Raw genomic sequence first — 14,608 nt, 5'->3', positions numbered from 1 at the left:
CTTCCCACTGGGACCCATCTAGCTCTTAAGATTCCACCACCTCTTAACCTGGACACGCTGGCGACCTGTCCCTCGGCGCATGAACTCTTGGGGGACACACTTGAGTGGGGCACACACCTCCTAATGAGTAGGGGCCGGCACTGGAAGGCTGAGGAAGGTGAGGCCGGGAGAAGCACTCACAGTGTCTGAGAGGGGGTCGAGGGCAATCTGGTGAGGGGAAGGGACGCAGAGAGGGCTGATCCCCCAGGCCACGAGAGTAGGCTGGCCTTAGAGTCGACAGGCAGGAAGGGAAGGCAAGGCTTGACAGGCACAGGTGGGTGAGTGGCTCTGTGGTGGTCCAGGCAGCTCTTTGTCTCCTACCCTTCCGACATGCATGTTATCCCCTTGGGCATGCACCTCTGTTGACTTGGGCCCTCAGGGAAGCCCTTCCTCCCCTGCCCATGCCCTGCTTTCTGCCATAACCATCAGGTACTGTGATTGGTATTTTACTCCTCTAGGCTTGGGGACTTGCGTTTTTATTGAGAAGTTTATTGGATGGACATCTGGCAAATTGGTCCATATTCCCATTGAGGTACACTCTTATGTCCCCTGTCCCTTCCCTCGTTCACTGAGGTCTCTCTCAGTAGGGCTTTTGGTATTCACTGTGGGGTCATGAATGCACTAGTGAATCTCTGTGAGGGGGGGACAATGCCTCAGAATACCCCTTCCCACGCTGCAGCTCTTACATTCTTTCTAGCCCACTCTTCCACAATGTTCCCTGAGCCTTGGAGGGTTTATTATAAGTCTCCTTGAGTGTTGAGCTCACAGCAGCCTCTGGTTTTCTGCTTTGATGAGTTTTGAGTCTCCTCAGTGTCTAGACTTCTTTTGACCACTGGTAGTCCTGCAGCCACATATGGACTTAGCATCCATGCTGTTGGGAAACCTACTATGTTTACCAACTCCGTGTGGTACAGAGAGAAACAGCCTGGGTCCCTTCCCATGGTGGCAGTCATGTTCTCTTGTGGGGTGAAAAACCAACACATAGGTGGTGTGGTGGGAAAAAGAATGATAAGAATGCTGTCCCTGGGGCTGGAGAGATGGCGCAACACTTAAGGCATTTGCCTGCAAAGCCTACCAACCCTAGTTTGGTTCCCCAGTACCCATGTAAAGCCAGCTGCACAAAGTGACACATGCATCTGGAATTCATTTGCAGTGGCTGGAGGCCCTGGCACACCCATTCTTTCTCTCTCTCTCTCATCTCTCTTCTCTGTATCGCCCTCTACTTGAAAATAAGTAAATAAAATATGTTGAAAAGAATACAAGAATGCTAGAAAAGGACTTCTAGGGAGTGGCATTGGAAGATAACCGGGCACGTGCACACACACTCGCTTCCCAAGTGTGGGGTATGATCACCTGCACTAAGACACGTACGCCCTAGACGGTAAGAAGGCTCCAGGTTTGTTCAGGTTTGCACGGCCAGACCCAGGAGAGCATTGCAGCTACCATCCCTTCCACCGCTTTGCAGGAGTGTCCAAGACTGCCCTCTGCTCCCCTTGGGCAGCACCCAGCTGGCTCTGGCTGAACCAGAACCTGCCCTTTGGGGTCAGACAAACACATATTCAACAGTCATGGCTTTGATGCCCACTGTGTAAGTATTCTGAGCATTCCCATGTCTCTGAGCCACCATTGCCTCATCTGCAATGTGCAGATAGTAATACTGACCTCATGTGACCAAATCAAACGCATAAAGCACTTCAAAAAGCAGGGCCCCCTCTCCCATCACCCATCAGTAGGATGTTGCCCTGCCCACCTCAGCCTGTGCTTACTGTCACCTAGGTACAGTGTATGTGTTGGCAGGCATGCAATAAGTGGGGCTTCTGTGGCCAAGGAGGGAGGGCCAGGGGTTCTGTAGAAGGGTCAGCTAGCCCTCATGCTGTGTCCACCACTCCACTGCATTCTTAGCTGGTCCTCTCCATGTGTTTGCCCCCCCCCCCCCCACTAAGAGCCCTAAACAGCCCACCCAGGCAGGACTGAATCCAGGTTATGCAGCAGGACCCTGAGCCCTACCTCACCTAGACAGTGACCAGTGTGGCCCACATGCTACAGGTCGCAGGCTGGGCCACCTTCTGTCCGAACCCTTGAGGAGTATGGAGACACCTCCCAAGCTGAGCCCTGTCCCTTGTTAGGGTCTTGTGTCTTTGAGGAGCTGCCCACTAAAGGGTATTCAGGGGGCTGGGGAGATGGCTTAGCAGTTAAGGCACTTGTCTGCGAAACCTCAGGACCTAGGTTCAACTCCTTAGAACCCACATAATCCAGATGCACATGATGGTGCATGCTTCTGGAGTTCGTTTGTAGTATCTGGAGGCCCAGGGGCTCCCATTCTGCCCCCCGCCCATTCAATCAGTGGCAGCCTGCTATGATGACAAGGACAGTAGCTGCTCCTTCCCCTGGTACCCATCGTCAAGCATAGACTTGTCCCATGACCCCACATTAGACCACCAGGAAGTCGTCGAAGGTCAGAGTTCACCTGTCTCCAGGTCCCCTGGCAGACCCTGACAGCCTGGACACCAGAGTGCCTGGTGTCCTTGCTAATCACCCAGGCTCCCAGGAAGAGGGCAGGAGCGAAGAAGTGCCTGAACCAGCCATATAGTTTTTAAATATATCCGAGATGCTGACGTTGGTGCCTAAATCACACACTCCTGAAAGCGTCATCCTTTCTTTCTTCGGCTCAGCGTGTGCCAGCGTGACTCAGCCGCTTGGGATTGATGGTTACTGAATCACAGCCCCACAGGGCAGGCAGCAGGCAGCGAGTGCCCAGGAGCCAGCCTGTGTGACTCACTTAGCCCCTCCGAGTGAAGCCCCCAAACCCAAGCTGAACTCTGCTCATGGCTGGATCCATCGCACAGAAAAACTGGCAGGGCATTAGCTCTGGGAGCTGTTGGCCACAGGGCTTTTAGTTGCGATTGTATTGTGCAGTGATTTAAAAATATTCTTTGGTGTGTGTATGTGCCGTGCGTGTGCATGTATGTGCCCTGTCAGTACCCTGCCTTTGCCTGCAGGGGCTGGAGCACCTGTTTGCATTTTGAGCCAGTCTCTTACTGATACCAGAGCTTGCTGTTTTTCACAAGGCAGGGCGATTCCCTGGTCTGTGCTCCCCTTTGCAGGAGTGGGGTGACAGGTGCACGTGGCCACACTCAGCTATTTACATGGTATCTGGAGATTGAAACTTGGGAGGTCTCAGTCCCCCTGGAGCCCTCACACTTATGCAGGAAGTACATTTAGCCACTGAGCCATCTCTCCAGCCTCACCAATCTTTTGTTTTGTTTTTGAAGCTAGAGTCTCCCTGTGGCCCAGGCTGACCTAGAACCTATTCTGTAGTCCTAGGCTGGCCTTGAGCTCATAGCCATCCTCCTATCTCTCTGTCTCCTGAGGGCTGAGATTAAAAGCATGTGTTACCACGCCTGGATATAAAATATATATATATAATCATCTATCTATTTACTTATTTGAGAGAGAAAGAGGCAGATCGAGAATGAGTTTGCCGGGCCCTCTATCCATTGCAAATGAACTCCAGATGCATGCACTACCTTGTGCATCGGGCTTTATGTAGGCACTGGAGAATCAAACCTCGGGTCCTTAGGCTTTGCAGGCAGGTGCCTTAACCATCGAGCCATTTCTGCAGCCCCTAATTTTTATTTTTTTGGAGTGCTGCAATGAAACCCGAAACCTTGTGCACAGGAAGCTGGTGCCCTTCCCTCAACCTCACTGAGTCACACCACAGGCCTGTGCAGGTTCCAGCAACGCAAACACATCCAGGTCTTCTATACATCCATGAAAAGGAAGTGCAAGTTTAGTTTTAAATGCAGGAGCCTTTTCTCGTGCCCTGCCTGTGTGTCGGGGGCTGTTTGCCGTTTGTCCTGCAGCCTCTTCTCTTGTTGGCCCTGAAGACCAGCGTCTTGATCTCACAAACCTGGGCCAAGAACAATGGTCACCTGCTTTGTGTAGAGTTTCTTCGCTCATTCTCATAGCTGGGGCTGGGACAATGGCTCAGCGATGAAAGGCACTTGCTTGCAAAGCCTGTTAGCACAAGTTCAGTGCCCCAGTGTCCCCATAAACCCAAACATACAACGTGGTGTAATTGTCTGGAGTTTGTTTGCAGTAGCAGGACACTATGTCTCTCTCCTCTCAAAATAAATAAATATATCTATATATATTTTTTAATTCTTATAAGCCTGGCATGGTGTTGCTTACCTTTAATACCAGCACTCGGGAAGCAGAGGTAGCATACAAAGGTCGCTGTGAGTTTGAGGCTGAGACCTTACCTTGAGAAATTTTTTTTAAAAAGGAAGAAAAGAGAGCAAGAGAAAAGAAAATGGCGATCATAACCATAAAGGGCTATGAGAATTTTTTTTTTGAGGGCTACGATCATTTTCTGATGGGAAAAACTGAGGCACCGAATAGCAGCTGGACTTCAGCCAGAGTGTGGAACTCAGAACCACTGTTAGGGAGTCCCTGAAGTGGTTTGTGCGATTCTTCTGAGCCGTCAGTCTTACTCCACCTCAAACCCTGTGGGCTGGGCCCTGCTTCTCAGGACACAACTGCCAGCTTGCCTGCTGTAGGCCATAGCCCAGGCTGTGCTGAAAACGGGGCTGTTGCTATGTGAGGCCCTCAGGCAGGGTACAGACAAGCCACCCTGATGGATGGGGTGGGTGCCCTACGCTGGAGCCCCTTTCTTTCTCCCCTGTGGCTGGCTCGCATGATCTTTGTTGAGCTGTCATAAGATAGACGTGGATTCAGTGTGGCACTCGGGGTTTTGGATAAATGACCCCACCTCCCTTATGTGACTTTTTTTTCACCTGCAGCTTGTATCACTCCAGTCCTTCTCTAGTCAAGATTCAGTCCAGCCCAACCCTCCCTCCCGTTCCTTAGCCATACCTCCATGCTTGTCCATGCTGCTGCCTCTGCTCAGATGCCCTGCCCTGCCTTCCTGAGAAATGCCAGGCCTCATCACAGGGTGTCTTCCCCACCACCCCTGAGAAGTCCTCCCTGAGACACCCTGCACCCCCAGTGGAGCCGAAGACCCTGCCTGGGCACCTGTGATCTGTGCCCCCCTCCAGGCCAGGTGAATCTCTCCCCAGCTCCATTGTTCTGAGTCACGGGAGGACTGGATAAAAGGCAAGCTCGTGTGTTAGTTCCTCCCCCAAACCTGGCACCCCAGGGGGACTGGCTTTATGAGGCCATCAGCCCAGGACTGCTGAGCTAAGCATCTGGGCACCTGTGATAGGGAGAAGCAGACTGGAGTTCAGACTGAGGTTCTTGCCACGTGACCTGAACAAGTTGCTGCACCATCCTGCCTCCCGTTTTGCTCTACTGTAGGGAAAGTCCAGTTTCCAAGACAAAGGCCATCCCTGTTTATTGAGCACCTGCTATGAGTCGAGGTGGAGAAACAGCAGGGAAGTGAGCTGATAACGGTCACTGGTGGGTTGGGGAGGTGGCTCAGTGGTTAAATGCACTTCCTGTGCAAGCATGAAGCCCTTAGGGGGCCTGAAACGTCCTGAGTTCAAATCTCCAGATCCCACGTAAACAGCTGGGTGTGACCACATGCATTTGTGCACATGCAAAAGGGAGCAGAGACCAGGAAATCGCCCAGGCTTGTGAAAAAGAAAAAACATTAAGCTTCAGTGTCCAGTAAGAGACTCAAAATAAGAACAGATGGAAGGGCGATGAAGCAGGTCACCTGACTTTCTGCTCCAAGCATGTGGGGCCCCACAAGAACACAGACACACACACATATCACACACATCATACACATATACACACGTAAAAAAAAAGATAGGGCTGGAGAGATGGTTCAGTAGTTAAGGCACTTGCCTGCAAAGCCTAACGCCCTGGGTTCAATTCCCCAGCACCCATGTAGAGCCAGATGCAGTCCATTTACAGCAGCTAGAGGCCCTTGCATGCCCGTTTCCTCTTTTTTTTTTTTTTTCCTCTCTCTCTCCTTGCAAGTAAAAACGTATTTTTCTTCTCCCCACCGGTGGGCTGGGGAAGTGGCTCAGTGGCTAAAAACATTTATTGTGCAAACATGAGGACCTGAGTTAGGAATCCCAGAACCCATGTAAAGCCAGACACAGTAACGCACGTCTGTCATCCCACCACACCTGGGACAAGACGAGAGGCAGACACAGGAGAATCCCCCAAAATCTCCCGGGCCAGCCAGCCTGGTGTACACAGTGGTAAACAAGAGAGCCTTCCTCAAACAAGGGAAGGGAGAGGACGGGCCCCTTAAAGTCGTCCTCTGACCTGCACACACACGAAAACACACACAGAGATTGTGCTTTAAAAAAAAAAAAACTCCCACAGGCACAGTTTCCATTAGATAAGCTAAGCTGACAGGTGAGTGCTTTAGTAAGTAAGGGGGCAAAGGTCAGGGAGCTGGACAGGGAGGGCATCTGAGAGAGACAGCTGAGCCATGCCTAAGGGGTAAGGGAAAGCCAAACGGACAAGGGCTCCAGGAAGAAACGACAGACACTAAGGCCCGCGGGAGGGGCCATGGCGGGCAGTTGTCAGGGCAGCAGGAAGGTCGGTGTGGCTGACCAAGGGTGAGGCAAGGTGAGAAGGGCAGAGATGAGGCAGAGGGTGGGACAGTGTGTGGCCACAGAGCACACCACAGGAGAACATGGACTCGACAGTCCTCGTAAGTTTTTCCACTGCTGTCATGAAACACCTGAGGCTGAGTAATGGAAACGAAAGAACTTTAATTAGCAACCTTTGGAGGCTGAAAGTCCAAGGTCGGGAGGCCCCATCCTTTGGCCTCCGTTGAGGACCTCTTGGTAAATGGTATCACAGTGTCAGGCACACACGCGGGAAGGGTCACCTGGTGGGACAAGAAGCGAGTGGGTAGTGGGGCCCAAAAGCCAACCCAAGCCCCAGGAGAACCACATTCATTCCTTATGAGATCAGTCTCCCTCTGCACCCTAAGGACCAACCCCCCATTAGACCTCACCCCACAGAGGACCCACCTCTTTGTTCATCGTCACAAAGAGGACCAGGCCTCTGACAGATGAGCCCTTACAGGACAAACCGGGTTCAGATACAGCAGACGGAGGGCCTGGGCGCCATGGATGGTTTGAAATCGCGGTGTGACAAGATCGAATGTAGCGTTGAGCATGATTTCTCCCACCTAGCCTGGGCAAGGGTCTGCATGGAGATGTACGGGCAGAAGCTCAGCGCCAGGGCAGACGCTGGCACTAGGGCCCTCTCCTCAGGGAACTTGGACACGGGCAGTGGTACTCAGACGGGTGTGATGTGGCGGTGTGACTGGCAGGCATTCTCACAGGTTAGACATCCAAGTGAAAGAAAGGGGAAGCCCCCAGAGCTTGGGTCTGAGAAGATGGGAAGCAAAGGGGCTTTTGCTGAACAAGGACCTACAGGAGGACCCCTCATCTCATCATTGCATGGAAGGATACATTGCCATCAGCCTTATTCTTGATGTCTTTTTGTTTTTCGAGGTAGGGTCCCACTCTAGCTCAGGCTGACTTGGAACTCACTATGTAGTCTCAGGGTGGTCTCGAATTCAATGCGATCCCCTTAACCTCTGCCTCCCAGGTGCTGGGATCAAAGGCATGTGCCACCACACTCTGCTGTCATCAGCCTTCTTGCCATCAGTGTTTGTCCCCTGCCTCTCATGGGCTAGGCTGTTGGGTGAGGGGCTTAAGACCACCACAGTCTGTCCTCCAGATCCCTCATCTAGGGTGATGGGGTAGACTCAGGTAGGTGTGACCTTGGGTTTGGAGTTCCAGAAAGCCCAGTTGGTTTCTAGGTTCAGAGGGCACCCTGCCCACCCTGTGGCCAACAGCCCAGAATCCCGGGGACGAGGACAGGAGCAGCTGCCATTTTGCACGCTAACTCCTTGTCACTTGCCCAGGTGGACACGTCCTACACCCTCTCACACCAGGTTGTCCCAGTCCCCTCCTGAAGTAGTTTCTATGAGCACCCCTGCTTTGTAGGTGGAGACACCAAGGCTCCTTCAAAGTCACACAGTTGGAAATGACGTAAGCCAGCGTCCTGGCTCACATCTTTCTGACTCCGGTGTCCGCCCTGTGCCTGCATCACACAGTCCCTGCAGCCCAGCCCCTAGGACAGTCACCTGAACTGCTGACATCTGCCTTTCTCCCGCAGGTCCCTGGCAACTTCCACGTGTCCACACACAGTGCCACGGCCCAGCCACAGAACCCAGACATGACGCATATCATCCACAAGCTGTCCTTTGGGGATACACTCCAGGTGAGCAGGGAACAGGGTGGCATGGTCACCAGCGGGTTCCCTGAGGGTGAACCACTTAAAGGTCTGCTTTATCACCCACTCCTCCTTATCATTTTTTTTCTAATTTTTAATTATTTGTAAGTAGGTGTGTATGCATGCATGCCAGGGTCCCCTGCCACTACAATCAGATACCAGCTGCATGGGCTACTTCCTTTATCTGGCTTGACTTGGGGGGGGGGGTGTTGCTGGGGAATTGAACCTGGGCCAGTAGACTCTGCAAGCTGGTACCTTTAACCTCTGAGCTGTCTTCCCCAGCCCTCTTCATCATCTCTTCTGAGATTGTGGCTGTGGTTTCACCATCAATGGGGCTTTATTAAATGCTCAGGCTGAGACTTGGGTCTTCAGGGAAGGGACTTTCTTTTAATGAGAAGGCACTAAAAGCCAATGCTCTCTCCGTGCTAATGCAGCCCGGTGAGGTGGAGGGAAGTACCGTGTTTACTGAACCCAGAAATGTCACTTGTCCAGCTGATCTGTCTGACTCCAGAGTCGATCTGGCTCGTTCCCTCATAGCTTGTCAGCCATGTTCTGTTGCTGTAACTAAGCACGACAGACTGGAGAGTATTTAATGAGCAGTTGTTCGTTTGGCTCATGACTGTGGTGGCCATTGAGTGAAAAGGTGCCAAGCATCCAAGGACGGCCTCCCTCCTGCTGCATTGGAGGAGAGGGCATCACCTGGCCAGACGAGACAAGCTAGTCAGAGAGAGCTCTTCTTATAACAGACTTACCTCTGTGAGAACACACTCGTCCATTCATCCGCTAGGGTATTAGTCAATTTGTCAAGGCTGAGCCCTCCTGGCCCAGTCAATTTCCTAAAGTCCCACTTCTCAAATATCACTGGCTTTGGACTTCAGCAATGAAACTGGTAAGAATGTGCACCATGGCAATGATGTGTATCTCTGCCTGGTTACAAAACGCCCACCCTGTCAGAGCAGGCACGATGGTGGGCATGAAGGGATCGGAGTCGAGATCATCTTGTGGGGGGAGGGGGGAGCCATCTTTGTCGGTCAGCTTCCTGTCCCCAGCAGCAGATCCAGCAGCTGTGAGCTTTAAGCCCAGTACAGGGACGAAGGCTGCTGTCTGCGCAGTGCCCACAGCTGGCAGCAGGGCTTCCACGATCCATCTTTTCCACCTGCCCGGTGGCCCTGGAGGCAGACTCTGTCACACTCCCTTCTACACAGAGGGAATGGAACCTTCGGGGCCCTGCTTGATGAGATCCCTGATGTCCTTTGGGAGGGAGTTTGGCAGGTGCTGCTTTGCACTCACCCTCTTACAACTTCACAGCAGCTCTAGAAGGTAGACCCTGTGAACCACAGTGTCCACATGGGAGAAACTGAGGCATGTTGTCACATGCCCGTGGTCATGCAGCTCACTAGTGGCACAGCCAGAACCTGACTCCAGGTTTTTTTGGGTTTTTTTTTTTGCGTGATACTGCACTCTTTCCACAAAGGAAACTTTGTGCTTCATGCTATGTAGCATACTTCAGTCTTGAGTTCACAAATCCTCCTGCCTCATCCTCCCAAATGAGTACAAGCATGTACCATCACACCCAGATTGACATGGGGGACTTTGAAGGCCTGCAGGGTGCTTATGAATGGCACTTTTTTTTTTTTTTTTTTTTTGAGACAGGGTCTCAGGTAGCATAGGCTGGCCTTGAACTCCTGAGCCCCGTGCCTCCACCCCTCCCTGAGTGCTGGCATTAGAAGCACTCCTGCCAACTGCAGCTGATTTTTTTAGTTACTAAAACTGGGAGGATGTTTGCTAGATGTGATTTGTTTTTGCTGATGGAGAAACTAGATCAGAGAGGTTCCATAGCTTGTTCAAGGTCACCCAGCTTGTAAGGGATGAGTTATGTCTAATTCCTGGTCTCCCTTTACTGTGCCTCATAACCTAGGGAAATGTCCTGCTCTGTTCCAGGCCCAGGAGTTAGTGCAGTGAGTAAATAACACAGAAATTTAAGAGTTACATACATCTTCAGGGGGAAGCTTCATGGTGGAGAAAAACTTGGTGGTTGGCTTACCACTTCATATATCCACAGTAGAGAGAGGGAGGGAGGGACAGAGAGAAAGAGCAGTAAGAGCAGGGTACCTCTTTACACGCAGTAGGGCTGGACTAATCAACCCCAAGGTCAGGCCCCCAATGAGACACGTCCTCCAGCAAGGCTCCACCTCCCAAAGCCCCCACCAGCTGGGGACTAAGTAAGAGGCCTAATCCCAAACACTGGAGGCTGTGGGGGTCACTTTACATTCAAACCATCACAACAGGGCTTTCACCCTCCCATGAAGAAGATATGTAGCATAAATAAACATGCTAACTTAGAGCAAGGAGTATTCGAGACAGGATTATAAATAATGATAAGGGTGGACTTGGCCTGGGAAATCAGAGGGTACTTCCCAGAGGAGATGACCTCTCAGGTGACATTCAGCCAAGCCTGAAAGGGTAAAACTAATTTGTCCAGGTCCGGGACAGGGACATGGGGCCCAGGCAGGGGGGCATCCAATACATTACCTTTCTCCTAGGGTTTCCTTTCTATGATGTACCCAACTGCCATTTTCATACCAGCTGTCAAGGTGACTTTAAGAAAACTTGATCAGCAGGTACCTGTGATGCTAGAATGACGTCTGTAGATGAGATGCCAGCGTCTGTACGTGGGAGGCTCCTTGTGGCTGGCTGAGAATCTCGAGGCATCTGCCTGAACAAGGGAGTCGGAGGCTGGGTTTGCGGTGGGGAGCCCTTGCCAAGTTGAGGGGGCGCTGAGCGGGGTCAGTTCATCATTACGTAGAGCAGCCACGTGTTGTGAGGAAGAAGGATTCAAGAGGCAAGACTAGAGATAGGAGGTGAGAGACAGGCTACAGCCTGGGCCAGGGAGGTCAGAGCCCAGACTAAGGCGGGAGAAAAGGGAAGAGTGTACAGGCAGATTGTGTGCAGGTGAGGAACAGAGAGACAACAGCTTACCTCATGCTCTGCATTACTTTACAATAATCCTGAATTTTTGGGTTGGGGGGGGTAATGTCTTACTCTAGCCCAGGCTGATCTGGAATTCACTATGTAATCCCAGGCTGGCCTCAAATTAGCAACAATCCTCCTACCTCGGCCTCCAGAGTGCTGGGATTAAAGATGTGCACCACCATGCCCGGCTCTGATTTTTTTTTTATTTTAATTACAAAACTTAGAGTCAATCCTTCCATCCATGTCCACCTGTCTACTCAAGAAACATTTATCGAGTGCCCATCAGTGTGCTGGGCCTTGCATGCAGTGGGGAGGCCAACGGCTGTCCGTGCTGATGCTGCCATCCCGAAGCAGAAAACAAGTGTTAAGTAATTACTCAAGTGAATGTTCACTGAACCCTGGAGAGATCACACTTCTTGGATCAGAAACTGACTCTTCAGGCTTCTTGTCCAAACACAGCAAATGGTTCAAACTCCTATCTCAGTTAGTGTCACATTAACCTGACCAAAAGCAGTTTGTGGCGGAAAAGGTTTCCTTTAGCTTACAGACTTAAGGAGAAACTGCTGACGACAGGGGAAAATGTGGTCCGGGAAGAGGGTGGACATCACCTGGCCAATATCAGGTGGACAACAGCAGCAGGAGAATGTGCCAAACACTGGCAAAGGGAAGCTGGCTATGACACCCATAAGCCTGTCTCCAACAACACTCTGCCTCCAGGAGGCTCCAGTTCCCAGAATGCCATCAGCTGGGGAGCTAGTGTTCAGAACACGTGAAACATCTGATTCAAACCGCCGTAACTCCCTTTGTCCCACGCTGCTGTCCATCTGTTGAGAGCACAGTTGTGTTAAATATCCTGGAGCCAGCAAGAGGGGTCACCTTTTACCCTGTGTTCCTGAAGCATCCCTCTGTGCATGACCGACCCTATGCACACCTATTGCGCTGAGGCCTCCCCCCCCCCACCCTTCTCCCCGGGGTCCCTCAGTCTCTAGGCTCAGGTCTATGTAGGACCTCCTTGCCTGATCAATGTTACTTCCTCCAAGAAGCCCTCTAGACATCAAGCTTAGAACCCCTTGCTTACCGGACCTGGGTGGCAAGCTCACGACCACATTGCAGCGGGCGTGATTTCCCGTCAGCCTCTGGGGAATGGGATGTGATTTGCACCCCACTCTAGTAGTACCTGCCTGGAAATCAGCCTGGCACTGCCATGTGGAGTCACTTTGCAAGTGCTATACATTTGTCTGTAAACTAACGTATGGAAGGCCACAGCTCCAGAGACCTTCCCAGCTCTGGACACCCCCGACTCACACACACATTATCTCATCTTGGGGGGCCCTTCAGAGTCCAGGGATTGTCATGGGAGCAGCATACTGGGACTCAGAACCCACCTTTAGCTGGGTTTTCTCTGTGGCTTCTCAGAGCTCAGCTGGGGTCACAGACCTAAACTTCTACTCTGGCTCTGTCCCTAACCAGCTCTGCCTCAGGCTTGATTAAGTTTGTGCGCCTCTCCCAGCCTTGCTTTGCCTTTCTGTACTATAGGCTTAATGGCATATCTTCTTTTTGATCTTTGTTGTTTTTGAGGTAGGGTCTCGCTGTAGCCCAGGCTGACCTGGAATTTACTATGGAGTCTCAAGGTGGCCTCGAACCCGCAGCAATTCTCCTATACCTCTGCCTCTCGAGTGCTGGGATTAAAGGCGTGCGTCACCACGCCCGGCTCAATGGCTTATCTTTAAGAACATTAAATGAAATGACACAGAATGGTTGGGACAGTGGACATAGTAGATGATTCAGATGGGACGCCCGCTACTGTCTCCTGGGTATCCAGCCTGTGCCGTCTCTGGCTCCCCACAACTTCTCTGTGACACAAACCCTGCTGTATGACCCTGTGGTGACCAGATCCCCCACAGCCAAGGGCAAGCTTGGAGGTGGGACCCATCTCCCACTGCTTCTCCGCAGGTCCAAAACGTGCACGGAGCTTTCAACGCCCTCGGGGGAGCAGACAGACTCTCCTCCAACCGTGAGTATCCCTGGAGGCCCTCTCAGGAGGGGACGGGAACAGGGGCAGCCAGAGGAACAGGGCCACTTATCATGCGCTAGCTACAAGCCAAGGATGCCATCCTCACTCCATTCCCTTCCCACGGATGACCTGTCAGGCAGGCAGATTCATCCCCATCCTCTGGAGATGCAAAGTGGTTGGTCCCTGGGGAAGGCACACTGCTGAGCTCAGTGCTGTGAGCTGCTGTCCGCCTGGTTAATGTCTGCCTTGCCATCGTTGACTGGAGATCAACACCTCGGAGCCCTCCATATAGTATGCCTCCCCATCCCTCAGCACCCGACTCCGTCCCTTCACCTGGCCTCGGACTTCTCAGGTGCCCAGATCTAGATGGCTGCTTCACAGGTCTCAGCTCGGTGCCACCACCTCAGGAGGACACTGGCCACCCTATCTAACGCAGCCCCTACCTGGTAGTTAGCACCCTCTTCTTCCTGGCACTTTCAGAAGGGACCTTGTTGCAGCCCTCTGTGGTCCTTGGCTGTCCCTCCAAATAGAACCTAGGGTTCAGGGATTCATGTGAAGGGAGTGTGACCCACATGGCCATATTATCACCACCACTCTCAAGGCATTGTGTCTCCAGGGGCAAAGGCCATTTTGCCTTTGAGTCATCAAGGCTACTCATGGGAGAGCAACTTAAGGAAATAATCCAAAAAGTTCAAGGAAACTAATTTTCACTGGGTCAGTGTTCATAAGAGTGAAAATGAAGTCCCCCGTGCACACCGGCCCTAGAGGAGTGGCTGAGCACGGGAAAGCCACTCGTGTCTTGCGATGTGGGCAGCTTCTGACTGTGGTGCTTGACGGCCTTTTGGAAGTCCAACACCAAATGTGTATTGATCAGCATTGCGCAAGATTCCAGAGATGTGGGGTGAACGAATGGAGCTGTGTATAGAGCGCCATCCTGTGGTGTAAAACGGTGTTCATGGCATTCAGTCCTGAGGGATCAATATGATCCCGTGAGAAGATATGTGCATATGTCTGGCATTTTTTTTTAACCTGAGTTTTACCTAAACGGTAACCTTAACCAGTTTTCTGTGTGTGACTTTCATTGTGTCCTTTTGTGACTACCTGTGTTTTGTACAGTTCCGAACAAAAATATTACAGGTATAATTGTGGTGAGGCATTCATTCTTTGTGTCATTCCTTCAAGTTTTAATGCTGGGAAGTAGGCATTTGAATATATGTTATCCAGGAGCTTCTTGGGCCTGTTTGTTTGAGGTAGGGTCTCACTGTAGCCCAGGCTGACCTGGAATTCACCGTGTAGTCTCAGGGTGGTCTTGAACTCAAGGTGATCCTCCTACCTCTGCCTCCCGAG

At 51.8% G+C, this 14,608-nt stretch overlaps 1 protein-coding gene across 1 annotated transcript in view; it reads left to right on the top strand.

Moving 5' to 3' along the window:
* Ergic1 (endoplasmic reticulum-golgi intermediate compartment 1) overlaps nt 1-14,608 on the top strand; it is a 115,911-nt gene that overhangs the window by 80,003 nt on the left and 21,300 nt on the right. The window contains exons 6-7 of the mRNA XM_004665019.3: nt 8,158-8,262; nt 13,201-13,261. Of these exons, the coding sequence (XP_004665076.1) occupies nt 8,158-8,262; nt 13,201-13,261 (166 nt within the window). The remainder of the gene's footprint in view (nt 1-8,157; nt 8,263-13,200; nt 13,262-14,608) is intronic.

Source organism: Jaculus jaculus, chromosome 6, assembly GCF_020740685.1.
Source record: "Jaculus jaculus isolate mJacJac1 chromosome 6, mJacJac1.mat.Y.cur, whole genome shotgun sequence".
Lineage (NCBI taxonomy): Eukaryota > Metazoa > Chordata > Mammalia > Rodentia > Dipodidae > Jaculus > Jaculus jaculus.
The sequence above is the reverse complement of the archived record's forward strand: the minus strand, read 5'-3'. Positions and strand labels throughout refer to the sequence as shown.